Source organism: Delphinapterus leucas, chromosome 1, assembly GCF_059928025.1.
Source record: "Delphinapterus leucas isolate spDelLeu-1000000601 "Yukka" chromosome 1, BTC_Dleu_Yukka2, whole genome shotgun sequence".
Lineage (NCBI taxonomy): Eukaryota > Metazoa > Chordata > Mammalia > Artiodactyla > Monodontidae > Delphinapterus > Delphinapterus leucas.
Genome location: NC_143129.1, coordinates 137,718,936 through 137,746,544, shown reverse-complemented (window position 1 = coordinate 137,746,544; position 27,609 = coordinate 137,718,936). Strand labels below are relative to the sequence as shown.

Here is a 27,609-nt window from a genome sequence, read left to right as displayed (position 1 = left end):
CAAAAGACATATTTAAAATTATATGTTTTTCTTTATATTTTGAAATAGTTGTAGGTTCATAGGACGTTGCAAACAAATGTACAAGGAAGTCCCGCTTACCCTTCCCTCAGCCTCACCCAGTGTTAGCATCTTATACAACTGTAGTTCAATAGCAAAATCAAAATACTGATATTGGCACAATTCGTAGACCTTATTAAGATTTCACGAGTTATACATGTACCATTTGTGTGTGTGTGATTATAGCTCTACAGTTTTATCACATGTGTAGCCTTGCATAACCCACATAGCAATCGAGAAACTCAATTGAATCATCACCACAAGACTCCCTTGTCTGACCCCTTTATAGCCCCTCCTCTCCCATCCCCTCCACCCCCATCCCTAGCCTCTGGCCACCACTATTCTGTTTCTCCATATTTATACTTATGTTATTTTACAAATAGTTACATAAATGGAATTATGCATTTTGTATCTTTTTTTTTTTTTTGCGGTACGCGGGCCTCTCACTGTTGTGGCCTCTCCCGCTGCGGAGCACAGGCTCCGGACACGCAGGCTCAGCGGCCATGGCTCACGGGCCCAGCTGCTCCTCGGCATGTGGGATCTTCCCGGACCGGGGCATGAACCCACGTCCCCTGCATCGGCAGGCGGACTCTCAACCACTGCGCCACCAGGGAAGCCCTGTATCTTTTTGACATTGGTTTTCTTCACTCAGCGTAATTTCATTGAAGTTCATTCAATTTCTTGTGTCTATCAATAGTTCATCGCTTTTAAAAAATTTATTTATTTTTAACATCTTTATTGGAGTATAATTGCTTTACAATGGTGTGTTAGTTTCTGCTGTATGACAAAGTGAATCAGTTATACATATACATATGTCCCCATATCTCCTCCCTCTTGCGTTTCCCTCCCACCCTCCCTATCCCACCCCTCTAGGTGGTCACAAAGCACTGAGCTGATCTCCCTGTGCCATGCGGCTGCTTTCCACTAGCTATCTATTTTACATTTGATAGTGTATATATGTCCATGCCACTCTCTCACTTCGTCCCAGCTTACCGTTCCCCCTCCTTGTGTCCTGAAGTCCATTCTATATGTCCACGTCTTTATTCCTGTCCTGCCCCTAAATTCTTCAGAACCATTGTTTGTCTGTTTTTTTAGATTCCATATATATGTGTTAGCATACAGTATTTGTTTTTCTCTTTCTGACTTACTTCACTCTGTATGACAGTCTCTAGGTCCATCCACCTCACTACAAGTAACTCAATTTTGATTCTTTTTATGGCTGAGTAATATTCCATTGTATATATATGCCACGTCTTCTTTATCCATTCATCTCTCGATGGACACTTAGGTTGCTTCCATGTCCTGGCTATTGTAAATAGTGCTGCAATGAACATAGTGGTACATGACTCTTTTTGACGTATGGTTTGCTCAGGGTATATGCCCAGTAGTGGGATTGCTGGGTCATATGGTAGTTATACTTTTTATTTTTTATTTATTTAAAAAAAATTTTTTTTTGCGGTACGCGGGCCTCTCACTGTTGTGGCCTCTCCCGTTGCGGAGCACAGGCTCCGGGCGCGCCGGCTCAGTGACCGTGGCTCACGGGCCTAGCTGCTCTGCGGCATGTGGGATCTTCCCAGACCGGGGCACGAACCTGTGTCCCCTGCATTGGCAGGTGGACTCTCAACCAGTGCGCCACCAGGGAAGCCCTATACTTTTTATTTTTAAATTAATTAATTTTATTTATTTTTGGCTGGGTTGGCTCTTTGTTGCTGCACGTGGGCTTTCTCTAGTTGCAGTGAGAGGGGACTACTCTTCATTGCAGTGCGCAGGTGTCTCATTGCAGTGGCTTCTCTTGTTGCAGAGCACAGACTCTGTGGCACACAGGCTTCAGTAGTTGTGGCACACGGGCTCAGTAGTTGTGGGTACGGGCTCTAGATTGCAGGCTCATTAGTTGTGGCACATGGGCTTAGTTGCTCTGCGGCATGTGGGATATTCCCAGAACAGGTCTCGAACCCGTGTCTCCTGCATTGCAGGTGGATTCTTAACCACTGCGCCACCAGGGAAGCCCTATTTTTAGTTTTTTAAAGAACCTCCATACTGTTCTCCATAGTGGCTATATCAATTTACATTCCCACCAACAGTGCAAGAGGTTTCTGTTTTCTCCACACACCCTCCAGCATTTATTGTTTGTAGATTTTTTGATGATGGCCATTCTGACCAGTGTGAGGTGACACCTCATTGTAGTTTTGAATTGCATTTCTCTAATGATTAGTAATGTTGAGCATCCTTTCATGTGTTTCTTTGCAATCTATATCTTCTTTGGAGAAATGTCTATTTAGGTCTTCTGCCCATTTTTGGATTGGGTTGTTTGTTTATTTGATATTGAGCTGCATGAGCGGCTTGTATATTTTGGAGACTAATCCTTTGTCAGTGGCTCCATTCGCAAATATTTTCTCTCATTCTGAGGGTTGTGTTTTGGTCTTGTTTATGGTTTCCTTTGCTGTGCAAAAGCTTTTAAGTTTCATTAGGTCCTATTTGTTTACTTTTATTTTTACTTCCACTCCTTTAGGAGGTGGGTCAAAAAGGATCTTGCTGTGATTTATGTCAGAGTGTTCTGCCTATGTTTTCCTCTAAGAGTTTTATAGTGTCTGGCCTTAGATTTAGGTCTTTAATCCATTTTGAGTTTATTTTTGTATATGGTGTTAAGGAGTGTTCTAATTTCATTCTTTTACATGTAACTGTCGAATTTTCCCAGCACCACTTATTGAAGAGGCTGTCTTTTCTCCATTGTATATTCTTGACTCCTTTATCAAAGATAAAGTGACCATATGTGCATGGGTTTTTCTCTGGGCTCTCTATCCTGTTCCATTGATCTATATTTCTGTTTTTGTGCCAGTACAATGCTGTCTTGATTACTGTAGCTTTGTAGTGTAGTCTGAAGTCAGGAAGCCTGATTCCTCCAGCTCCATTTTTCTTTCTCAGGATTGCTTTGGCTATTCGGGGTCTTTTGTGTTTCGATACAAATTGTGAAATTTTTTGTTCTAGTTTGGGAAAATTACATTGGTAGTTTGATAGGGATTGCATTGAAACTGTAAATTGCTTTGGGTAGTATAGGCATTTTCACAATGTTTCCAATGTTTCCAATCCAAGAACATGGTATATCTCTCCATCTGTCTGTATCATCTTTAATTTCTTTCATCAGTGTCTTATAGTTTTCTGCATACAGGTCTTTTGTCTCCTTAGGTAGATTTATTCCTAAGTATTTTATTCTTTCTGTTGCACTAGTTAATGGGAGTGTTTCCTTAGTTTCTCTTTAAGATTTTTCATCATTAGTGTATAGGAATGCGAGAGATTTCTGTGCATTAATTTTGTATCCTGCTACTTTACCAAATTCATTGATTAGCTCTAGTAGTTTTCTGGTAGAGTCTTTAGGATTCTCTATGTATAGTATCATGTCATCTGCAAACAGTGACAGTTTTACTTCTTTTCCAATTTGGATTACTTTTATTTCTTTTCTTCTCTGATTGCTGTGCTTAAAACTTCCAAATCTATTTTGCATAACAGTGGAGAGAGTGGGCAACCTTGTCTTGTTCGTGATCTTAATGGAAATGGTTTCAGTTTTTCACCATTGAGAATGATGTTGGCTGTAGGTTTCACATATATGGCCTTTATTATGTTGAGGTAAGTTCCCTCTATGCCTACTTTCTAGAGGGTTTTTATCATAAATGGGTGTTGAATTTTGTCAAAAGCTTTTTCTGCATCTATTGAGATGATCATATGGTTTTTATCCTTCAATTTGTTAATATGGTGTATCACATTGATTGATTTTCATATATTGAAGAATCCTTGCATTCCTGGGATAAACCCCACTTGATCATGGTGTATGATCCTTTCAATGTGCTGTTGGATTCCGTTTGCCAGTATTCTGTTGAGGATTTTTGCATCTATGTTCATCAGTGATACTGGCTTATAGTTTTCTTGTTTTGTGACATCTTTGTCTGGTTTTGGTATCAGGGTGATGGTGGCCTCGTAGGTTGAGTTTGGGAGTTTTCCTTCCTCTGTTATATTTTGGAAGAGTTTCAGAAGGATAGGTGTTAGTTCTTCTCTAAATGTTTGATAGAGTTCACCTGTGAAGCCATCTGGTCCTGGGCTTTTGTTTGTTGGAAGATTTTTAATCCCAGTTTCAATTTCAGTGCTTGTGATTGGTCTGTTCATATTTTCTATTTCTTCCTTCCAGTCTCAGAAGGTTGTGCTTTCCTAAGAATTTGTGCATTTCTTCTTGGTTGTCCAATAAGCATATAGTTGCTTGTAGTAATTGCTCATGATCCTTTGTATTTCTGCAGTCAGTTGTTACTTCTTCTTTTTCAGTTCTAATTCTATTGATGCGAGTCTTCTCCCTTTTTTTCTTGATGAGTCTGGCTAATGGTATTTCAATTTTGTTTATCTTCTCAAAGAACCAGCTTTTACTTTTATTGATCTTTGCTATCGTTTCCTTCATTTCTTTTTCATTTATTTCTGATCTGATTTTTATGATTTCTTTCCTTCTGCTAACTATGGGTTTTTTGTTCTTCCTTCTCAAATTGCTTTAGGTGTAAGGTTAGGTTGTTTATTTGAGATGTTTCTTGTTTCTTGAGGTAGGATTGTATTGCTGTAAACTTCCCTGTTAGAACTGCTTTTGCTGCTTCCCGTAAGTTTTGGGTCTTTGTGTTTTCATTTTCATTTGTTTCTAGGTATTTTTTGACTTCCTCTGATTTCTTCAATGATCCCTTGGTTATTTTGTAGTGTATTGTTTAGCCTCTATGTGTTTGTATTTTATACAGATTTTTTCCTGTAATTATATCTACTCTCATAGCGTTGTGGTCCGTAAAGATACTTGATACGATTTCAGTTTCCTTAAATTTACCAAGGCTTGATTTTTGACCCAAGATATGATCTGTCCTGAAGAATGTTCCATGAGCACTTGAGAAGAAAGTGTATTCTGTTGTTTTTGGATGGAATGTCCTGTAAATATCAATTAAGTCCTTCTTGTTTAATGTATCATTTAAATCTTGTGTTTCCTTATTTATTTTCATTTTGGTTGATCTGTCTGTTGGTGAAAGTGGGGTGTTAAAGTCCCCTACTATGACTGTGTTACTGTTGATTTCCCCTTTTATGGCTGTTAGCATTTGCCTTATGTATTGAGGTGCTCCTATGTTGGGTGCATAAATATTTACAATTGTTATACCTTCTTCTTGGATTGATCCCTTGATCATTATGTAGTGTCCTTCTTTGTCTGTTGTAATAGTCTTTATTTTAAAGTCTATTTTGTCTGATATTTGAATTGCTGCTCCAGCTTTCTTTTGATTTTCATTTGCATGGGATATCTTTTTCCATCCCCTCACTTTCAGTCTGTATGTGTCCCTAGGTCTGAAGTGGGTCTCTTGTAGACAGCATATATATGGGTCTTTTTTAGTATCCATTCAGCCATTCTGTGTCTTTTGGTTGGAGTATTTAATCCATTTACATTTAAGGCAGTTATCAATATGTATGTTACTTTTACCATTTTCTTAATTGTTTTGGGTTTGTTATTGTAGATCTTTTCCTTCTTTTGTGTTTCCTGCCTAGAGAAGTTCCTTTAGCATTTGTTGCAAAGCTCATTTGGTGGTGCTGGATTCTCGTAGTTTTTGCTTCTCTGTAAATGTTTTAATTTCTCTGGCAAGTCTGAATGAGATCCTTGCTGGGTCAAGTGATCTTGGTTATAGGTTTTTCCCTTTTATGACTTTAAATATGTCCTGCCACTCCCTTCTGGCTTGGAGAGTTTCTGCTGAAAGATCAGCTGTTAACATTATGGGGATTCCCTTGTGTGTTATTTGTTGCTTTTCCCTTGCTGCTTTTAATATTTTTTCTTGGTATTTAATTTTTGATAGTTTGATTAATATGTGTCTTGGCATGTTTCTCCTTGGATTTATTATGTATGGGACTCTCTGTGCTTCCTGGACTTGAGTATTTCCTTTCCCATATTAGAGTAATTTTCAACTATAATCTCTTCATATATTTTCTCAGTCCCTTTTTTTTCCTCTTCTTCTGGGAGCCCTGTAATTCGAATGTTGGTGAGTTTAATGTTGTCCCAGCCGTCTCCGAGACTGTCCTCAATTCTTTTCATTCTTTTTCTTTATTCTGCTCTGCAGTATTTATTTTCACTATTTTATCTTCCAGGTCACTTATCCATTCTTATGCCTCAGTTATTCTGCTATTGATTCCTTCCAGAGAATTTTTAATTTCGTTTTTTGTGTTGTTCATCATTGTTCGTTTGCTCTTTAGTTCTTCGAGGTCTTTGTAAACGTTTCTTGTATTTTCTCCATTATGTTTCCAAGGTTTTTGATCATCTTTACTATGATTACTTTGAATGCTTTTTCAGGTCGACTGCCTCTTTCCTCTTCATTTGTTTGGTCCAGTGGGTTTTCCCCTTGCTCCTTCATCTGCTGTGTATTTCTCTGTCTCCTCATTTTTCTTAACTTCCTGTGTTTGGGGTCTCCTTTTCACAGGCTGCAGGTTTGTAGTTCCCGTTGTTTTTGGTGTTCTCACAGTGGGTAAGGTTTGTTCAGTGGGTTGTGTAGGTTTCCTGGTGGAGGGTACTTGTGCCTGTGTTCTGGTGGATAAGGTTGGATCTTGTCTTTCTGGTGGGCAGGACCACGTCTGGTGGTGTGTTTTGGGGTGTCTGTGACCTTAGTATGATTTTAGCTGCCTCTCTGCTAATGGGTGGGGTTGTGTTCCTGTCTTGCTAGTTGTTTGACATAGGATGTCCAGCACTGTAGCTTGCTGGTCGTTGAGTGGAGCTGGGTCTTAGCATTGAGATGGAGATCTCTGGGAGCGTGTTTGCCATTTGATATTATGTGGGGCCGGGAGGTCTGTGGTGGACCAGTGTCCTCAACTTGGCTCTCCCACCTCAGAGGCTCAGGCTTGACACCTGGCCAGAGCACCAAGACCCTGTCAGCCACATGGCTCAGAAGAAAAGGGAGAAAAAAAAGAAAGAAAGAAAAGAAAATATAGTTATTAAAATAAAAATTAACAATTTAAAAAATTAAAAGTAATTAAGAAAGAAAGAGAGAGAGCAACCAAACCAAGAAACAAATCCACCAATGATAACAAGTGCTAAACACTATACTAACAAAAAAAACAAAAAACCAAAAACACGTACAGACAGAACCCTAGGCAAATGGGAAAAGCAAAGCTATACAGACTAAATCACACAAAGAAGTATACACATACACACTCACAAAAAGAGAAAAAGGAAAAAGAAAAATAAATATATATATATATAAAAAGGAAGAGAGCAGCCCAATCAATAAAAGAAATCTACTATTGGTAATTAACTGTAAATACTAAACCAAGGTAAACGTAAAACCAGAAACAAATTAGACGCAGAAAGCAAACCCTAAGGCTACAGTTGCTCCTAACGTCCACTGCCTGAATTTTGGGATGATTCGTTGTCTATTCAGGTATTCCAGAGATGAAGGGTACATCACGTTTATTGTGGAGATTTAATCTGCTGCTCCTGAGGCTGCTGGGAGAGATTTCCCTTACCCTTCTTTGTTTGCATAGCTCCTGGGGTTCAGCTTTGGATTTGACCCCGCCTCTGTATGTAGGTCGCCTGAGGGCATCTGTTCCCCGCCCAGACAGGATGGGGTTAAAGTAGCAGTTGATTGGAGGACTCTGGCTCACTCAGTCGGGGGGACGGAGGGGTACAGAATGCGGGGCGAGCCTGCCGTGGCAGAGGCCGATGTGATGTTGCAACAGCCTGCGGTGCTCCGTATGTTCTCCCGTGGAAGTTGTCCCTGGATCTCAGGACCCTGGCAGTGGTGGGTGGCACAGGCTCCCAGGAGGGGAGGTGTGGATAGTGATCTGTGCTTGCACACAGGATTCTTGCTGGCTGCAGCAGCAGCCTTAGCGTCTCATGCCCATCTCTGGGGTCCACGCTGATAGCCACAGCTCGTGCCCGTCTCTGGAGCTCATTTAGGCGGTGCTCTGAATCCCGTCTCCTTGTGCACCCCGAAAAAAATTGCCTCTTGCCTCTTAGGCAGTTCCAGACTTTTTCCCAGACTCCCTCCCGTCTAGCTGTGGCGCACTAGCCCCCTTCAGGACGTGTTCACTCAGCCAACCCCAGTCCTCTCCCTGGGATCCGACCTCCGAAGCCCGAGCCTCAGCTCCCAGCCCCCGCCCGCCCCGGCGGCTGAGCAGACAAGCCTCTCGGGCTGGTGAGTGCCGGTCAGCACCGATCCTCTGTGCGGGAATCTCTCCGCTTTGACCTCTGCACCCCTGTTCCTGCGCTCTCCTCCTTGGCTCTGAAGCTTCCCCTCTGCCCAGCCCCCATCTCCACCGGTGAAGGAGCTTCCCAGTGTGTGGAAACTTTTCCTCCTTCACAGCTCCCTCCCACTGGTGCAGGTCCCGTCCCTATTCTTTTGTTTCTGTTTATTCTTTTTTCTTTTGCCCTACCCAGGTACTTGGGGAGTTTCTTTTTGGGAAACTGAGGGAAGTCTGAGGTTTTCTGCCAGTGTTCAGTAGGTGTTCTGTAAGGGTTGTTTCACATGTAGATGTAGTTTTGATGTATTTGTGGGGAGGAAGGTGATCTCCACGTCTTACTCCTCTGCCAACTTGAAGGCGCCTCCTCGTTCATCCCTTTTTATGGATGAGTAGTATTCCATGGTATGGAGGTACCACCGTTTAACCAATTCACCCATTGAAAGACACTTTGGTAGTTTCCAGTTCTTGGCTGTTATGAATAAAGCTCCTATAAACATTTGTATACAAGTTCCTGAGTGAAAATAAGTCTTTGTGTCTCTGGGATAGATGCCCAAGAGTGTAACTGCTGGGTTGTATGTTAAGTTCCTTTTTAGTTTTAAGAAACTGTCAAACTATTTTCCAGAATGGCTGTACTATTTTGTATTTCCACCAGCAATGTATGAGTGATTCAGTTTCTCTGCATCCTCATCAACATTTGGTGTTGTCACTGTTTTTCATTTTAGCCATTCTTGATAGGTATATAGTGATATCATTGTTGTTTTAATTTGCGGTTCCCTAATGGCTAATGAGAAAGAACTTTTCATGTACTTGATTGCCATCCAATACCCTCTTTGGTGAAATGTTTGTTTGTGTTTTTGCCTGTTTTCTAATTGGATTGTTTACTTTTTAAATCTTTTTGAATTTTGTTTCTTTTTCTCATCTTTCTCTGTGCTCAGTTGAATATAAAGTATTCTCTCATTTAATCATCATCACTCATACACATACTAAGAGTCCACTGTTTTATCTCATATTTAATAATTTATATTTCTTCAAATTCACAACAGCCCTGAAATGTTACACTCTAATATATATTTTGTGAAGCATAATGAGTCATTTGTTTACTTTTTTCTATGAAAAGCATTACTTGTTTGTTTTGTTAGTGAAGTTTAATAATCATTTCTCTTTGTCTTGAAACAATTGCATGAAAGGTTTAGGTCCGTATAAAGAAGAGTTTTTTAAACTAGGAAGTTAGAATTTAATGTAATTTTTAGAAATGGGTCTTCATCTGTGTGAATGAACATACTCTTATAATTTTAAAGCTGAGAAAAACTAAGATTATTTTTGTGTTGTAATATGACAGAATACTGTTTTTTTCCTACCTTCCCGACTTCGGTGCTTCGCATTTAGCAATGTGGAAATCTCTGTTAGGGAAACAAAAACTGATTATTACTAGAGGAGGAAGTAGTTCTCATATAGCTTCTACTTCTCTTACTGTTGAATATTTTGGGGATCAGGTTATTTGAAAGAAGCTTCATCAAACTGTTGTGACAGCTTTTATGTGTCGCTTTAATTTTTGTCTGTATTTTTTTCATTTACTATTATTTGTATCCTTCCTCAACTCATACGGGAAAAGAGCTTTCACAGAGCATTAAAATCTTCATTGATACCTATTAGAATAAAAAGCCAAAGTTCTTGCCATGGCCTTTTGGATTTTGCAGGTGGCTTCGGCTGCCTCCCTGGCCTCACCTCTTTCCGCTCTCTCCTCTTTCTCTGTACTGTAGACTCAACCTGGCTTTAAACCCCTCTAACACACTGGGCTCGTATCTCCTACCTTAGAACCCTCGCTTCTGTCTCTCGGCTTCTGGCATGCTCACTTTCTTCCTCATTCTGCTCAGATTCAGTGACTTATCATCCTATCACTCCCTTGCATATACTTCCAACTCCTTTGATCCTCTTTCCTTTCACTGAACTTGCCTGGGAGAACCAATCACATCCTACTTAAGTGCAACTTTTTGCTTATTTCAGATCTCTAGCACGGCTGGAGAAAATAACCACCCATGCTGTCTGGTCTCATTTTAAATTCATGACCACCCCCTCAAGTGGGTCTTTAATTCTGCCCTGTAGCCCTGTAATATTTCCCGAGTTGTTCCATTCTTCTACTTTCAGAGGTAACTACTTCAAACCTCCTATACCTCCTGCTGCAGTCTTAATCTCTGTTTAAGGTCCTTGTTTCTTATTTCATTGAGAAAATAGAAGCAGTCAAAAGAGAGTTTCCCCTTGCTCCCACTGCATACCAAAGCTTTTTTCTGACTGTATTTGGCACAGCAAATGAACTATTTATGTTTCTTCTATCCAGAGCCAGTCTAACTTGTACAGTGGAAGTCATTCCCTCTTCACTGTCCAAGGATTTGCTTCCACGGTCATCACTCCTCTCTACCCTTCATTTTTCCTCTCCACTGCATCATTATTACTGTAATCTATCCCATCTTAAAAACAAAAACCAAACTTGATCCCACATCCCTCTTCACTTACATTCCTATTTCTTTGATCCCCTTACGGCAAAACAATATTCACAAATTGTCGCTGTCAACTGACTGTAAACCACCTCAACTTTTACCAAGGCTTCCTTACATTATCAGTTTCAAAAATTGGTTCTTGTAAATATGTTTGATAAATACAGAATGCTCTTTGAGATTATGGGCATGTTCACAAGTTATGTTCTCCCAGACTTATATAATAAGGAGATGTTTACACTTGCCCCAGTTTTTTAAATTAATTTTTATTGGAGTATAGTTGCTTTACAATGTTGGTTAGTTTCTTGCTGTATAGCAAAGTGAATCAGTTATATGTATACATATATCCACTCTTTTTTAGATTTCCTTCCCATTTAGATCACCACAGAGCACTGAGTAGAGTTCCCTGTGCTATACAGTAGGTTCTCATTAGTTACGTATTTTATACATAGTAGTGTATATATGTCAGTCCCAATATCCCAATTCATCCAACCCCCCTCCCTTCCCCCCTTGGTAACTGTAAATTTGTTCTCTACATCTGTGACTCGATTTCTGCTTTGCAAATAAGTTCATCTCTACCATTTTTCTAGATTCCACATACTCAAATTTGTTGAACACAGAACTCTTTTAGAAAGAACCTATGGGTGTTTTCATACTTCTTTTTTGATATAATTTGAGAAATGTTCAGCTTCTCAACTGTGATAATGGGCAATTTGCTTAAAATGTCATTCTTCTCAGTTTACTTGAGAGAAGGTGAGACCAGAGAGATCCCCACCCCCTGCCCTCACTCAGAATTGTGTACTGTGATAGTGGCAGAGGTGACATTACAAGTTCAGAAGCTTTTTAAGGTTCTGTTACTGACTGAGCTACCTATTTTGGATAATTATATTTAATCAGGGCCATTGTTATTAAGATATTTACCTTATTTACTTTTCTTGAAGGTGAAACATTAATATCCTTAAACATGATCTCCTAAAACAGCAAAGCTTGTTTGGGTCAATCTTATTTTTTTCTGGCTTTGGTATAATTCATTCAATTCTGGCTCTTCTTGTAACTAGATAATACGCATGAACTTTGAATTAACCTATCCACAAGATCTGCTGCCCTTCTAATTGAAATAAATTGCTTCTGTGTTTTTAGGTGTCTGGAGTAGATTTGCAGAATGCCTCTCACAGAGAAGCGGTTGAGGCCATTAAGAATGCAGGGAACCCTGTGGTGTTTGTTGTTCAGAGCTTGTCATCCACTCCAAGAGTAAGCTACTTAAAAAATATTCTCTATATCTGTGGACCAAGCTTTTGCCTCCAAGTATTTTTCAATATATTTTTACTGTTATTCTACTATTACGTAAAGGAAGCATTAACTTCATTAAAATTTAGTTATTAACCTCAATTTTCCCTTTTTTCCTCTGATTTTGATTTCCTGGTCAAATTTGTGTTATTCCAGTGTGCAGTGGAGTCTAACAGACCCATTTTTGATTCCTTGATTGCCTGTTTACCATTTTTGCTAATTTGGAGGCAAGTTACCTAACCTTTCTGAACCAGTTACTTTGTTTATAAAATACTTTGAATACAGAGTAGGTCAGGGTTAAAAACATTCTAGAGGGACCACCAAATGGTATTTTTACAGGCATGTAAAAATTCAGACGTGTTGCATTGTTGTATGTTCTGTTAAAGATTCTGAATTCGCAAAGAGCAGTATTTAATCATAGAATTTTTTTTCTATAATAAATTACTTATTTGGAATGGAATTAGAACTCTGATACACAGATGTTAGTGGCAGGATGTGTATTTTATATTGCAATATGCAGCCCCGTAAGCCCTGTACCTGGAAGTAATGTTTATTTTTCTTTATTTTATAATGGAAGACAGCTGTTCAAAACATAGACACTTATGAACAGTAGAAAAACTCTGCATATTTTTTAAAAATTTGCTTTTCAATTCGCTAATGCAGTGCCTTTCAACCTTTTTTTATGTCAGGGAATACAGAAAATAATATTTGTATGGCAAACTGTGTAAACAGATGTCTGGCTGTCCCAAGGGCGAAGGCATCAACATGCTATTTCAGCACGCTTGTAGCCTGCCTGCACACAGTGGGTTGCAGCCTCACCCCACCTGGGCAGCTCTGCTGTGGTGCACTGCACTGCAGCACAGTCCCTTCTAGTCTTAGTGCTCCGTTTATACCATCAAGACTAATTGAGAGAAGTAAACTGAATAAGGTCTTCACATTTTTATAAAACTTGAAATTCTAGATTTATTGGAATCCACCTTTTAACTCTTATAATATTGAGACAGTCATTGAGGCCATCACTTTTATTTCTGGAAACTGAATTCTGTAGGAAAATTGGCCAGATTATTCCCTGCCAAATGACACTTCCAAAGAAATAGTTTTGAGCGAGAATGAACCAATCAGATTATACATTTATGTGGCCACTTGCAAATGCCCCTCTGAAAAAATATTTAAAGCATTTTAATAGGTTATAAAGTCAGCCAAAACGGCCAAGATTTTAATCCAGCCTTCGTTGGTGAGCTGAGGTCGAAATTTTCATTTGGAGGACATAAACAGTACAATTTCTTTCAACTGTTCAAAACAAGGGAAAATGTCTTCAGCATCGCCCGATGTTCAAGTTACTTAACCCTCAGGCAGCATCACAGGCTGTTACATTGTGCATTGGGTTCATCAAGCATTGAACTATCTGTGATTCTAGCCAAGGGATGGCGATGATATTAATGTCCATGATTTGTTCCTTTTTTTTTTTTTTAAGAACAAAGTGATTCCAGTTGAATAAGGAAATGAAAGGAATCAAGTTTCAAATCTTTGCCAAACGGTGCTCTCTTCGGCTTACTTATTCTTGCAAGTTATATTGGTCATCACAGGAATAGAAAATATAGCCAAATTCTTAATTATTTTTGATCAGCTTACATTAAACTTTGAGACTTTCTTCAAAACCCCCAAATAAGTCATTTCCATCAAGGTCCTGTGTTTAAACATGCCTTGGTTACATGGAAATTCTCATCAACACCATGAATTGAGCAGTGGTGTTTATATTTGTACCTTTTTTTGAGTTGTATTTTATTTTTTTATATTTGTGCTTTTAGCAGGTGGTTTAGGGGGATCAACAACACATTACTTTTTTAAGCTTTTCCTCCTGAATTTCTCAACTATTTTTTCAGCTTGCTAGAAAGAAATGTGTGTATCTGCTTAGATTTACTTGGTAAATGCTTATTTGAGAGCAAAATTCATGATTTATACTGTACACCTCTATAGAAAGTTTTTATGCGAAGGTAACATTTTCCAGTTAAAATTACATTTCACAGTAGCATTAGGGTTTTTTTTTTAATATATTAAAAAACAAACCCTTTTGAAATTGGCATCATGCCTTCAGTTCATTAAATTTATTATCATGTGTTGTTTTATTTTTTCCTGTATTCCATTTGTATTTCCCTAATGTCATTGTTTCATAATGGCACCTAAATTTTTTGGACACGTGTACATTTTGTGTATTAGTCGTATAGAAATATATTTTTTACTTTCATAAGAAACATGTGCTGTCCTACTTTTCTTAAAGATATAGTCTTTTTGGTGGGCCTTTTGTCTTCCAAATTTTGCTAATGGTATGCATATAGAAAGATATTTCTCTGCTCTTTGAAAAGTAAACATTGCAAACTTTGTGAATGGCAGCTAACATCAGGAAGCTTCTGCCATTCAGTTTCAGCTGTTTTTTTCAGAGGAGAAAGTAGGTCCAGTGTAGGCAGATATTATAACTTTCTAGAGAGACAAAGTATTTGTTTTAAAATTCTATTTATTTATTTATTTATCTATGGCTGCGTTGGGTCTTCGTTGCTGCGCGTGGGCTTGCTCTAGTTGCTGTGAGCGGGGGCTACTCTTTGTTGCCGTGCGTGGGCTTCTCATTGCAGTGGCTTCTCTTGTTGCAGAGCACAGGCTCTAGGCACGTGGGCTTCAGTAGTTGTGGCACGCGGGCTCAGTAGTTGTGGCTCGTGGCCTCTAGAGCGCAGGCTCAGTAGTTGTGGTGCACGGGCTTAGTTGCTCCACAGCATGTGGGATCTTCCCGGACCAGGGCTCGAACCCGTGTACCCTTCATTGGCAGGCGGGTTCTTAACCGCTGCGCCACAAGGGAAGCTCCTGTTTTAAAATTCTTTAGGACAAGAAACATATACCTGTAGACCGACTAGTTTTTGAACTCTGACTTAGGTTGTTGTATATATTAAGCAGAGAACTTCCCTGATGGTCCAGTGGCTAAGACTCCACACTCCCAGTGCAGGGAGCCCAGGTTCGATCCCTGGTCGGGAAGCTAGATCCGTCTTGCTGCAACTAAAGGAGTCCGCATGCCACAACTGATCCCGCATGCTGCATAGAAGATCCCGTGTGCCGCAACTAAGACCTGGCTCAGCCAAATAAATATTAAAAATAAATAAAGAGAGAAATAAATATTAAGTACAGTGTCTATTTACATAGGAAGCACCAAAAACATGTTGCTTTATCACTACTGTTGTTTTTTACTTAAGTGAAACATTCCTGAGACTTTATTCCAAAATTAATTTCCTTAGACTCTAAGTTAAAAGTAAAGAAGAATTAATCTTAAATTGCCTTTATTTTTTATTCTTTTTAAAGATTTTTTTTTGATGTGGACCATATTTAAAGTCTTTATTGAATTTGTTACAATATTGCTTCTGTTTTTTGTTTTGATTTTTTGGCCATGAAGCATGTTGGATCTTAGCTCCCTGACCAGGGATTGAACCCGCACCCCCTGCATTGGAAGGTGAAGCCTTAACCACTGGACTGCCAGGGAAGCCCCTTAAATTGCCTTTAGAGAGAAGTGTTTTTTTGGTTTTGTTTTCTAAATTATCCCTAGGCAGGAAGTTCCTTTAATTTTCTGAGAAAGGATATTTATTTTTCCTTTTAATTTGCATGTCTGTCATCAGATTTCATGCCAACATTATTTGTGTTAGCTATTTAAGGATCCTTTTAAAAAAATCACTAACAGTTTTGTATTTTCCTAAGATGTTTTATAGATAGTTTTACAAAAAGAAATGAGTCAAAAAGTAATCTATGATGTTGGCACCATTAAGAATTAAAATTATTTCTATGAAATTGAGCTGTTTGACTCATTTATAAACATTTATTCAACACTACTATGTATTAGGCTTTTTCTGAGCAACAGGGTTATAGCTCTCATTGACCTCTTATCCAGGAGTGTAAATAGCTTTATAATTTATTTATATGCTAGCAGTGATAGTGAAATATTTATTGAATGTGCACAGTGTGCTAGATATCATACTTGAACTGGGGTGCAGTGATGAATAAGGTAGATCTATGAAATAAATGTTGCATTCAGCGTTCTAGGAATTAACTTTGCTTACCCTTAAAAGTGTATTTCGCAAAATGAGATGTTTGGATGACAGTAAGTATTGTGACCCTCTTAGTCTTCATCTTCACTTTCTGGATCTACACAAGCCTGTGAATTTATTGCCCCTTGATGCTACACACACACACACACACACACACACACGCACGCACGCACATTTTGGGTTTTATAGCTTGTTAGATTTCCCAAGTAGTATTGCTTGCCTTGAATTGTACTTCTCGTGTCTTTACTTTTAGGTGAAGTTAGAGAGTTAAGTAGGATTTTAATTGTTTTTTAAAAAAATTAAAGCCACGTAATGATTGTGACATTTAAATGTTTTCCTTTTCCCCCTTCCTTGTTATTGTGGTGGTAGGTCATTCCTAGTGCACATAACAAGGCCAAAAAAATCACTAATAACGAGGACCAAGACACCCAAGAAAAAAAAGAAAAGGTAACCTAACCTTGCAAGCTTTTAAAAAATGTTTCTGGTTTCTTTTTGCATATCTGAGCTGCAATTAATAAGTGTTTTTTTGATGAGTATCAGGATAGAAGTACTGTAGTTATAATATTTCCCTTCTGTGAACATGACTGATTCTGGCCTGGATGAAGGCCTAGTGGAGTATAGGTGTAAAAATGTCATGACGCACCAATCAGCCATCATCATCTTTCTCTGTCTTTCCTGTTCAGCTGGGCTGGTTGTCTGTCTGTTCCCAGAAAGTTTCTCAGACTTTGATCTTGCTGCTCCCTCAGCCTGGAAGTCCATTTTCCACATTGCTTTTCCTTTTCATTCTTGAAGGAGCAGGTCAAAGGTCATCTCTCCTGAGAAAACGTTTCTTACTGTCAATCAGAGTTAATCCTCCACTCCTGTTTCCCCACCTCTATTCTAGTAGAATTAGTTGATATAAAGTTTATCTTAGGGTATGGTGTCAGGTAGGATGGATTTTCATTTTTCCCCATAAAGGTAAGTAATTATCCCACTCTTTTAAATAGGCCCTCCTTTGCACCACAACCTCTGTCATATCTCAGGTTATCAGGGGAAGATTGTTTCTGAGCGTTCTCTTTGTTCCATTTGTTTATCCCAGCACAAATGCTGCCCTGCCTAAATTATTAAAGTCTAATAATAAATCTTGTTTTCTAGTAGAGCAATCTCCTTTACGTATTTCTTTTTCTTTACAAGTGTATTACCTATTTGTGTCCTTTTTCTTTTCCATTTAATTTTATAATTAGCTTGTCAAATTCTACCAAAAACTCTCTTTGACAATTTTGATTGGAGTTGTGTCAGATCTATAAATTGTAAAGAATTTACATCTTTATGATATTGAGCCTTCTTAACCATTAACCTGGTATGTCTTTCTATTTATTAAATTCCTCTTTTATTTCTTACAATTAATTGTTATCATTTTCTTCAGAAAGGCATTGTAAATCTTTGGTTTATTCCTAGAAATCCTTATATTTTGTGTTGCTTTTAAATATTTTTAAATTGCATTTTCTGTTGCTAGTATGTAGATATGAAATTGAATTTTATATATTTTTTGACATCTTGTAACATTATTCTCTTATTCTTTTATAAAATAATCTGGTTCAGGACACTGGGAAAACCAAAATGCTAAAATAAAAAAGTTAAAATCTCTCATAAACCCACCACCTAAAGATAAACTTATTAAATATTTTATGTAGAAGCTTTTAGTGTCTTGATGTATGCTTTTAGTGTCTTGGTGTATGTACTTCACATATACATATATATATATATAATTTTTAATAAGAATATGAATCCCAAATTCTAGTACTATGTAGATTTTCATTTCTGAATTTTCTATATGGATAATAATAACCACTTTGGATAAAGGCAGTTTTCTTCTTCCCTTTCCAGTATTTTATCCCTTGTTTTATTATATCTGCTAAGACCTCTGTGGTGTTTAATGGAGGTAATAAGAGCTAACATTCTTATTGTTTTACCTCCTGGTAGTTAGGAAATTGCTTTCAATATTTAACCATTAAATATGATGTGTGCTGTAAGTTTTTATAGATTATCCTTTGGTTATGGAAGTATTCCCTTTCATTCTTATTTTGCTAAGAATTTTTATCACGAATGGGATTGACATTGAATTTTATCAAATGTATTATCTACATTCACTGAAATAATTTGTATGTGGTTTTTTTTTCTCCTTGAATTCCTTAATGTGGTGAATTATATTAATAGATTCTGTAATGTTAAACCAATCTTAAATTAATTTGGTCATGATCTTTTTTGCCTGTTTGCTAGTATTATTTCATTTAGAATTTTTACATCTGTGATTTTGAACAAGTTTGGCCTGGAATTTTCTGTTTATATACTATCCTGTCTGGTTTTGGTTATAGAAGACTACTAAAATGAATAGTAGGAGTACTTCTTCTTTTCAGTTCTCTGAGAGTTTGTGTAAAATAGTAATTATCCATGCCTTACATGTTTGGTCAGATTAGCTTATGAAGCCATCAAGGGCCTGTGTTACTGAGCTATTCAGATTTTCTGTTCCTTTTAGAGTCAGTTTTGATTACTGACTCTTTTCTAGGAATATTGATGTCACCTAATTTTTGCATTTGTTGGTATAAAGTTGTTTATTCTCTTAACGTGTATTATCTGTGTTCTCTTCAAAGTAGTTCTTTTTCATTATGAATATAGTTTATTTTTTTATTAATCTTGAAAGTAATTTTTCATTTAATTCCTCATTTTGAAGAATTAAGCTTTGAGCTGTTAGTCTTCTCTGTTATATCTTTATTCTGCTTAATTAATTTTGTTCTCATTTTTATATTGTCTTATTTGGGTTTATTTCCTTCCCCCCACCTAATAATCTTTAGATAGTTGTAGAATTTATTAAGTTTTAACCATTCTTTTTTTCTAAAATAGTCATTTCAGACCATAAATTTCCTTCTAAGGTCCTTTTTTTTTTTTTTTGGTGATACGCGGGCCTCTCACTGCTGTGGCCTCTCCCGCTGCGGAGCACAGGCTCCGGACGCACAGGCTCAGTGGCCATGGCTCACGGGCCCAGCCGCTCCGCGGCATGTGGGATCTTCCCGGACCAGGGCACGAACCCGTGTCCCCTGCATCGGCAGGCGGACTCTCAACCACTGCACCACCAGGGAAGCCCCCTTAATACTATTTTAAAAGCTGGCTGTCCTTGTTCTGAGCATTGTCTTTCACTTAGAATGATCTGGTCTGAGGAAAAGGTTTGCTGAAAATTCATTTGCCTTTATTATTCTTCATTTAACTCACTTTTAAGTTTTTTCAAACAAGAATTAAAGAGACACCATGATCACATTTTTGAATTCTTTTGTTGCTTAACAAGTACTTTGTATTTGGCATCTTCTCTTCCTTCATCACTCTTGCATTTTATTGATTTTTGGATTTTCTATAAATGTACAAAGTACTGTTTTGGTTAGACATTATCTTAAATAAATTTGGGTGTGTGTTTTTCTTTATGGATCCCAAATATTGTTTTTTATTTTGGAGGAATTTATTACATGCCGGCTTTCTGTAATGGACCAGTCATTGTCCATTTACTGACGTGTATCCTGCCATTAGTGGCTTTGTCCTATAAAGCATAATTGATTGTACTTTATTGAAATCCTGTAGCAAAACAAATCTTAATCTGGTTATTTTGGCTTTTGTGGAGTGCTTGTGTGTATCGGCTCCCATTCTTCCCAGCAGCTTGGATCTCTCCGTAGTTGGGCATGTTTTATTTTTCCCAGCGTTCAAGAAAATGTCAACATTCTGTGAAGGTAATCTGATCATAAAGTCTACTTTAATTAAGCCTATTTGAACCAAATATTGATGTGCTGTATCATTTGGTGTGTAAATTTAAAGAATACTTATACAGAAATACAAAAAATATTCATCATAAAGCTTTCTCTTTCTTTTTTAAAACATTAAAATGTGTGTTGACTCTTTATAAATTGTAGATGAATACCTCTTTGGTTAGAAAATCTTGGTATTTCAAGTAGTTTTTAAAGAATGAAATCTTTACCTTCTACAATTGAATAAAAAGTTTAAATAATTGTAGGATTAACACATTGGGTAGTTTTTACATTTAGACTTAATTTTGAAATGTTTTTCATTTGAGTTATTTGGTCAGAAATAAAGAAAACTAAGCCTCAACAGTGTAAAGAAAGTACATATAATTGACTTTCTCACTGGAGAAAGGAATTCATTCTTCTGGGTAGGTTAACAGTCTTAAAAGCTGTGCCTTTGAATTCTTGTTTTCTGTATTACATCACAGAGTCACTTTTACATAATAACATAAACATAAGAGAATGAATTGTATTTATTTTACAATCCTGGTGATGTGATGGAAGTTGGATAGAGTCAAAATATTTACAGATTATCTTTTTTATCCTGTTTGTCATTGAGGAAGAGGTTATACAAAGACAATTAACGCTTCTCTCAAATTTTGCATCTTCAGAGGCGAGGAACTGCTCCACCTCCAATGAAACTGCCGCCTCCTTATAAAGCTCCATCTGATGACAGCGATGAAACTGAAGAAGAATATGCACTTACCAACAGTGAGTTCCTTTTCATTATTTGGGGTGGATGCAGAATTTATTATATTATGCTTTAACGATTGTTGTAAATTGTCAAATACAGTGGTATAGCTTCTTAGAAAATGTGCATTAACATATCTTGCTGAAAAAGAAAGTTTACATCTCCAAAACTTCTGTGACTTTATTTTCCTAAGTTTTTGTCTTTGACACTAATATAACAGAGTGAGTATCAAAGGCAGCTGGGTGGTAAACTTTTATCTACATTCCCTCCTAGTCTTACTATTTGGTTATGATTACACAAATGCTAAGAAGTCCCTGAAATTGGAGTTTGACCCATAATAATAAGAGTTGAATGTAGATTTTAGGCCTTGATTACGTGCCCTACTCAAGTGGATGGTGATATTGTCAATGCAAAATTACAGAGGGCCAACGAAGTCATAATTTTTCCTTTAGACGTCATTTCATGACGTCCTTTTGCATTAGTTGTATCAAATATACACTCACACATATATTTAATGAAGGCTTTATTTAAAAGAATTTATATATCTTATATGTATGTAAATTATATGTAGTTTAGATCTGATTGCTGTTGTGTATGGAATTTATTTTGGGGGTGATGAAAATGTTCTAAAATTAGATTGTGATGATGGTTGCACAATTTGTGACTATACTGAAACGTACAGGATTATACATTTGAATGGGTGAATTTCATGGTTTTTGAAATTTACATATTTTAAAATAATATTTTTCCTTCTATAATATAGAAAAGGAGTCTGATACAGAAATTGAAAGAGTTAAAATTCTGGCTCCAGTACTTCCTAGTGCGTGACTTTAAGCATGCCCTCTTCTATGAAAATAATGGTACCTACTTCAAAGGGGTTGTGATGAAGATTAAAATAAGGCGATAAGGACTTTAGCCTGGCGTATTGTGAATCTTCAACAAGTATTATAAAGTTGACTATAACTTTATATTTTTCTAAATATAATATATAAATGAAATATAAAAATAAATATAACTATATAACAAGTTGACTTTATAAAAACTTGGTTTGTACTTTGTGATTTTACAGAACGCTTTCTCATGCATTTTCATTTGTTCAACAATCTCTGTTGAAAACCAACTGCTTTTCACTAACAGTGCTAAGTGAGTCTTCTGTGAGATAAATGAAACATAGCTCCTTGTTTTCTCTGTGGGGTCACCAGCCTGGAAGGGAGGATACAAAGGCATGGAAACAAAATTTCATAAAGGTACTGCAGTGCCTTTGTTCTCAACCTCTTTGGAAGAGCAACACGTGATGGATACGATTGATATATGTGTGCATTTGTGTAATGTAATCCCTTGTTTTGATATAGTTATTAGGGCAGCTGCAGCAGAGTGGAGATAGCTTGTTGATTAATCATAATTTCTGGGATACTAGAATGCCTATATTTGCATGGTTGTTAGGAAACCTGGTTTAAGCATGTGACTAAGATTACATTCTAATCCTAGCTCTACCACTTAGTTGTGAATACATGGACAAGTTTCTTAACCTCTTCATGGCTCACACTTTCCTATCAATATGGAAGAGAGGGGATGTCTTATAATAATCTGCCTCACAGGACCGCTATGAGCATTAGAGGAAAAAGCATTTAAAGAACTTAGTATAAGGATTGTGATACCTAGTAAACACTCTGGTTTACCATGTGCCAGGTCTTCACATGTGTTAATAACTCTATCAACATAATAACTTTGTGAGGTCTCTAAATGTACAAATAAAGAAACAGGCTCAGAGAAATTAAGGAATATGTCAAAAATTACACAGCTAATAAATAGTGGACATGGAGTTTAAATCCAGGCACTCTGACTCCAGAGTTGGTACTATCTGTCGTCTACTCTTCCCATTACTTAAAACATTACTATTCCAGAAATAGGAACAAAGTGACTCGGGGTTATCTAGTGAATATCACTTTGATACCATTAGATAAGCAGAGCAGTTCCCCAGAGTTCCAAGACCATGTGTACATGTGTGTTCACAGCACACATTCACAGCGTTAGAGGGGTTCAGGAAGGGCATTGATTTACACTGAAAGCTGATACAGTAAGTCCCCTACATACAAATGAGTTCCATTCTCAGAGCACATTTGTTAAGTCCAATTTGTTCGTTAAGTCCAGCGAAGTTAGCCTAGGTACCCAACTAACACAATCAGCTTATATAGTACCGTACTGTAATAGGTTTATAATACTTTTCACACAAATAATACATAAAAAACAAACACAAAAAATAAGGAAAACATTTTTAATCTTACAGTACAGTACCCTGAAAAGTACAGTAGTGCAGCACAACAGCCGGCATACAGGGGCTGGCATCGAGTGAACAGGCAAGAAGAATTACTGACTGGAGGAGGGAGAAGAGGGTGGGAGATGGTAGAGCTGAAGGATCGTCAGCGATAGGAGACAGAGGGCAAGCTGCAATTTCACTCAGGCCTGACGTTGACGGCACAGGTTCTGGTTCCTTGCTGGATTCAATTCTATCTAACCTCTTGAAAAAAGATCCAGTGATGTCTGGGTAGTAGCTCTTTTTTTCTTGTCATAGATGACACAGTAGCACTGGATTGCATTCTGAACGGCTGCTGCAACCTTCGTGTACCAGTCTACGTTCGGGTCCTGTGCCTCAAAACTAACAGTGCCTCCTCAAATAAAGAAAATCCCCTTGCCATTTCCTGCGTCGTGAATCTCTTCGGTTCTTCGGTTACTTCTTCCTCTTGTCTCTCTTCATCCTTTCTCTGGGCTTCCAATTCCATCAGGTCTTCATTAGGAAACTCCTTGTGGTTCACAGCAAGGAATTCAAAGAAGTCGTCCTCTTACAGATCTAGTTTGAAATACAGATACTGTACTACTGTAGCCTATACAGTACCTTTCAGTAAAGTACAGAAAAGCACAACCACTTGTGGAGGATGCACACACGTGACAATGTACACAACACACATGAACTAACTTACGTGATTGGACATGCAAATGCATGTTCACATCTTTGAAAGCTGGCAGCTTGAAGGTTCATATGTAGGGGACTTACTGTATAGACTTCTAGTATCAAATTCATCTCCTAACTATGACATTTCACAAATTCTCCAGCAAATCTGGGCTGTGAATATGACTTTCCATTCATTTTGCTCCCCATTTTTTCCCTTCCCATTGAATTTTCTGTTAACCTTCTCCAGAAGGGTTTGAACCGTATGGAGCTATGAGATGGTTCACATTTAAAATGTAGATGAACCTAAAGCCTCTAGCTTTCCTGTATTTCTCCTGATATGGATCTGGTGAATTTTTCTTTGCTCCTCAACTCTTATTAAATGAATACTCCGCTCATCTTTCCAGAACTAAAAGCAAATTTGTTCACTGTTTTATCAGATTCTTATTGTCCCAAAACTAAGCATTTCTTTTTACAGTGGTGAAAGTATGATTACGTAACTTTCCCATGGTCCAGGACTAGGAAGTGGAAGGCTGGAATCCAAGCCGTAGGCCTACCAGGAAGTGATGATTATATCAGAGAGATCACCGACGTGAGATACTCATGATTCTAAAGTGTAGTTTAATCTGACTTAGGTGAGCTTTGGCAAGTTACGCATTTACAAAGTTCATCTGGTCAAGAAATACTTATTGAGTGGGTATTTTAGGTGGGCAGACACTGTTTTAGGCGTCGGGAACAAGATCTCTCATTAACTTATATTCTAGAGGGGGAGAAAGCTTATAAACAATAAGATAGTTTAAATATTGATAAGTACTGTAAATAACTAAATAAAGCAAGGTAGTGTGAGAATAAATCCCTTGGAGGAGGCAACATTAAGTGGAATGGGTAAGGAAGGCCAAGCAAGGTAGGACCCAAATGACAAGAAGGAACAACAGAGCTGACTTTTTAGTCATCATATCGATCAGATTTTTTTTCAGACTGTGATCCACAGTAACATATATTTTATTTAACAACCGAATATAGATGTGCGCGTACACACGGACACACACACTAACATGCATATATAATTGAAACAAAAGTTTCATGAAATATAACTTACCTTTATAACATATGAAGAAATTTATTCTTTTTCTATACTATTTTTTTTTTGGCCGCACCACGTGGCTTGTCGGATCTTAGTTCCCTGACCAGGGATTAGAACCTGGGCCCACGGCATTGAAAGCGCTGAGTCCTAACCACTGGACCACCAGGGAATTCCCTCTGTACTATTTTATTTCACTTTTTAAAATGCTGTTTGCAACTTGTTTTTTTTCTTGATCGACTAATGAGTCACAACCTGCCGTATGAAAACCACAAATCTGTGGTTTTCAAACTTCAGTGTACCTCAGAAGCACCTGTTTAGCTTGTTCAAACACTAATTGCTGACCCCTACCCCCAGTTTCTAAGTTCTTACATCTGGGAGCACCCAGTAATTTGCATTTCTAGGTGATGCTGATACTTCTGATTCAGGGCCGACCTTCTGAAAACCGCTGATCTGGATGGTATTAAATTCACGGGAGCAGATGAGGTAGAGAAGTGTGTATAGACAGCAGCAAGAAGGGAACCCAGCACATGCCTAGCATAAGAGCATCCTAGCATAAGAACACTCTGAGGAGACTGTAGAATTAAGTAGTTTAAGAGAATGTGTTTCAAGAAAGGTTCTGTCAGTGAACCTCAGTGGTCAACTGTGGAATGATTCCGAGAGGTTGGAGACAGAATAGTAACCGTTGAACTTAGCAACATGGGGTTGCTGAGGAAGAACAGAAAGAGGATACTTGGTAAAATAACCAAGGGAGTTATTGTTCAGGTTGTTGTGAGAGTTCAGTGTTACAGCCAACGCAGGCATGCCTCCTTTTATTGTGATTCGCTTGATTGTCCTTCACAAATGATTGTGTCTCTTACTAATTGGTTTGCGGCAGCCCTGCATTGTCAGATGATAGCATTTTTTAGCCATAAAATTTTTTTAATTAAAGTATGTACATTGCTTTTTAGACATAATGCTATTGCTTACTTCGTAGGTTGCGGTGTAGTGTAAACATAACTTTTATATGCATTGGGAAACCAAAAAATTGGTGTGACTCACTTTATTGCGGTGATCTGGAACCGAACATGCAACGTCTCCCACGTATACCCGTATAGACAGGGTGTTACATAACAGGCATTTATATTATAGATCACTCACCTTGCATAGTTGAACATATGACATTCTAGTGTCTAATTTCCATGAGAAGTCTTACAACCATCTTAATAATGAAAATATCTTGAACTTTAATTAAGAATTATGAAACAGTTAAAAATTAAGAAATAATATCCACATAAATGCTTAGCTGTTGACCAAACTACTATTGTCAGACCTGCAGGATTTGTCAAAGGGAGGTATCAGTGGTGCCGAACTTTTTACTTTATGGTATAGTCTTTAATACCTAAATTTAAAGCTTGATTGCCCTGTCAGAGGTTTAAGATCATTGAGTGCATGAAATGATCACTCAGTTCACTATCACATGGTGACTTTCTAATCTTTGTTTCTAGCCTTAAACTCACTCTGATATCCTGACCCAAATTTTCAGTTGGCTGTTGGAAAGATGCCATATCTTTATTATCGTTCTTTCTACAATGGATCAACAAATGTAGATGAATCTTCTTTCCCAATCTCTTCTCATATTTGTCGTTTCCTTTGTTTTTTGTTTTTTTTTTGCGGTACACGGGCCTCTCACTGTTGTGGCCTCTCCCATTGCAGAGCACAGGCTCCGGACACGCAGACTCAGCGGCCATGGCTCACAGGCCCAGCCGCTCCGCGGCATGTGGGATCTTCCCGGACCGGGGCACGAACCCGTGTCCCCTGCATCGGCAGGCGGACTCTCAACCACTGCGCCACCAGGGAAGCCCTCCTTTGTATTTTTATTACCACAATTTTAGTAACTATATGGTAGTAGTTACTAAATTCTCCATAAATTCTCCCCAGATCTTTAAGTGCATTCTCAGAAGAGCCTTTGAAAGGAGATATCTCTTCTGCTGATTTCAGCTTCATGTTGCATTATTTGGAAAACCTTGCCGGACTCCTTCTTCTAATACCTATTCCTGTATTTTTCTTTCATCGTATTAACAAAATATAATTATTTATATATTTATTAGATTAATCTGTCTCCCCCACCAAATCTCTAAGTTCCATGAGGCTAGTTACCCTCTGTTTTGGCCTGGCACATTATAGAAATTCAGTATTTGGGGCAAATTAATGAAAGAAGGTATGTGACTCACATAGTTACATGGGGGTGCACTGAAAACCCGGGTGTGCTCCTGGTGCCTCGGAGGTACCCTTTCTCCTGAACTGTACCATCGCAGTTTCAGAGCATTCTGTCCAGAACAGCTTGACATCTCTTTCTCAATATGCCACCCATTACTTTATCAAAAAGTTTCGATCCCCAGGGGGATTTGCCACAGTCTCCAGAAAGTCTTGCTTTGTTCACCTTCGATCCCAGAAGTTAAATGCTTTTATATCACTTGGGTGATTCTAACCTGTTGGCGTTCACTCTTTCAATTATGGTTTTAAACTGCAGGGAGTAGAAGGTTTGGAATGACTTTCTGTAACATAAGAGAGTGAAGCAATGAGAATCATACAATAGACATGTCTCTTTTTTTTTTTTTGCGGTATGTGGGCCTCTCACTGTTGTGGCCTCTCCCGCTGCGGAGCACAGGCTCCGGACACACAGGCTCAGCGGCCAAGGCTCACGGGCCCAGCCGCTCCGTGACATGTGGGATCTTCCCGGACCGGGGCACGAACCCGTGTCCCCTGCATCGGCAGGCAGACTCTCAAGCACTGCGCCACCAGGGAAGCCCAGACATGTCTCTTGATGTCTATTAAATCCTCGGAATTCAGAATATAATTGACTTATTTGACACCTGGCTTTTTAGTGCTGTAACAGAGATGTGAATGGAACCTCATGCGGACGGTCTCTTAAAGCCCTTTTTTTATCCTTTA

At 38.1% G+C, this 27,609-nt stretch overlaps 1 protein-coding gene across 24 annotated transcripts in view; it reads left to right on the top strand.

The window, feature by feature from the left end:
* PATJ (PATJ crumbs cell polarity complex component) overlaps nt 1-27,609 on the top strand; it is a 353,800-nt gene that overhangs the window by 139,900 nt on the left and 186,291 nt on the right. For 21 of the 24 annotated variants that reach the window (XM_022575833.2, XM_089921641.1, XM_089921673.1 and 18 more), the window contains 3 exons: nt 11,910-12,020; nt 16,505-16,582; nt 20,568-20,667. In XM_022575833.2, coding sequence (XP_022431541.2) covers nt 11,910-12,020; nt 16,505-16,582; nt 20,568-20,667 — 289 coding nt within the window. The remainder of the gene's footprint in view (nt 1-11,909; nt 12,021-16,504; nt 16,583-20,567; nt 20,668-27,609) is intronic. The other 3 variants (XM_089921669.1, XM_089921661.1, XM_089921680.1) reach the window with 3 other exon arrangements.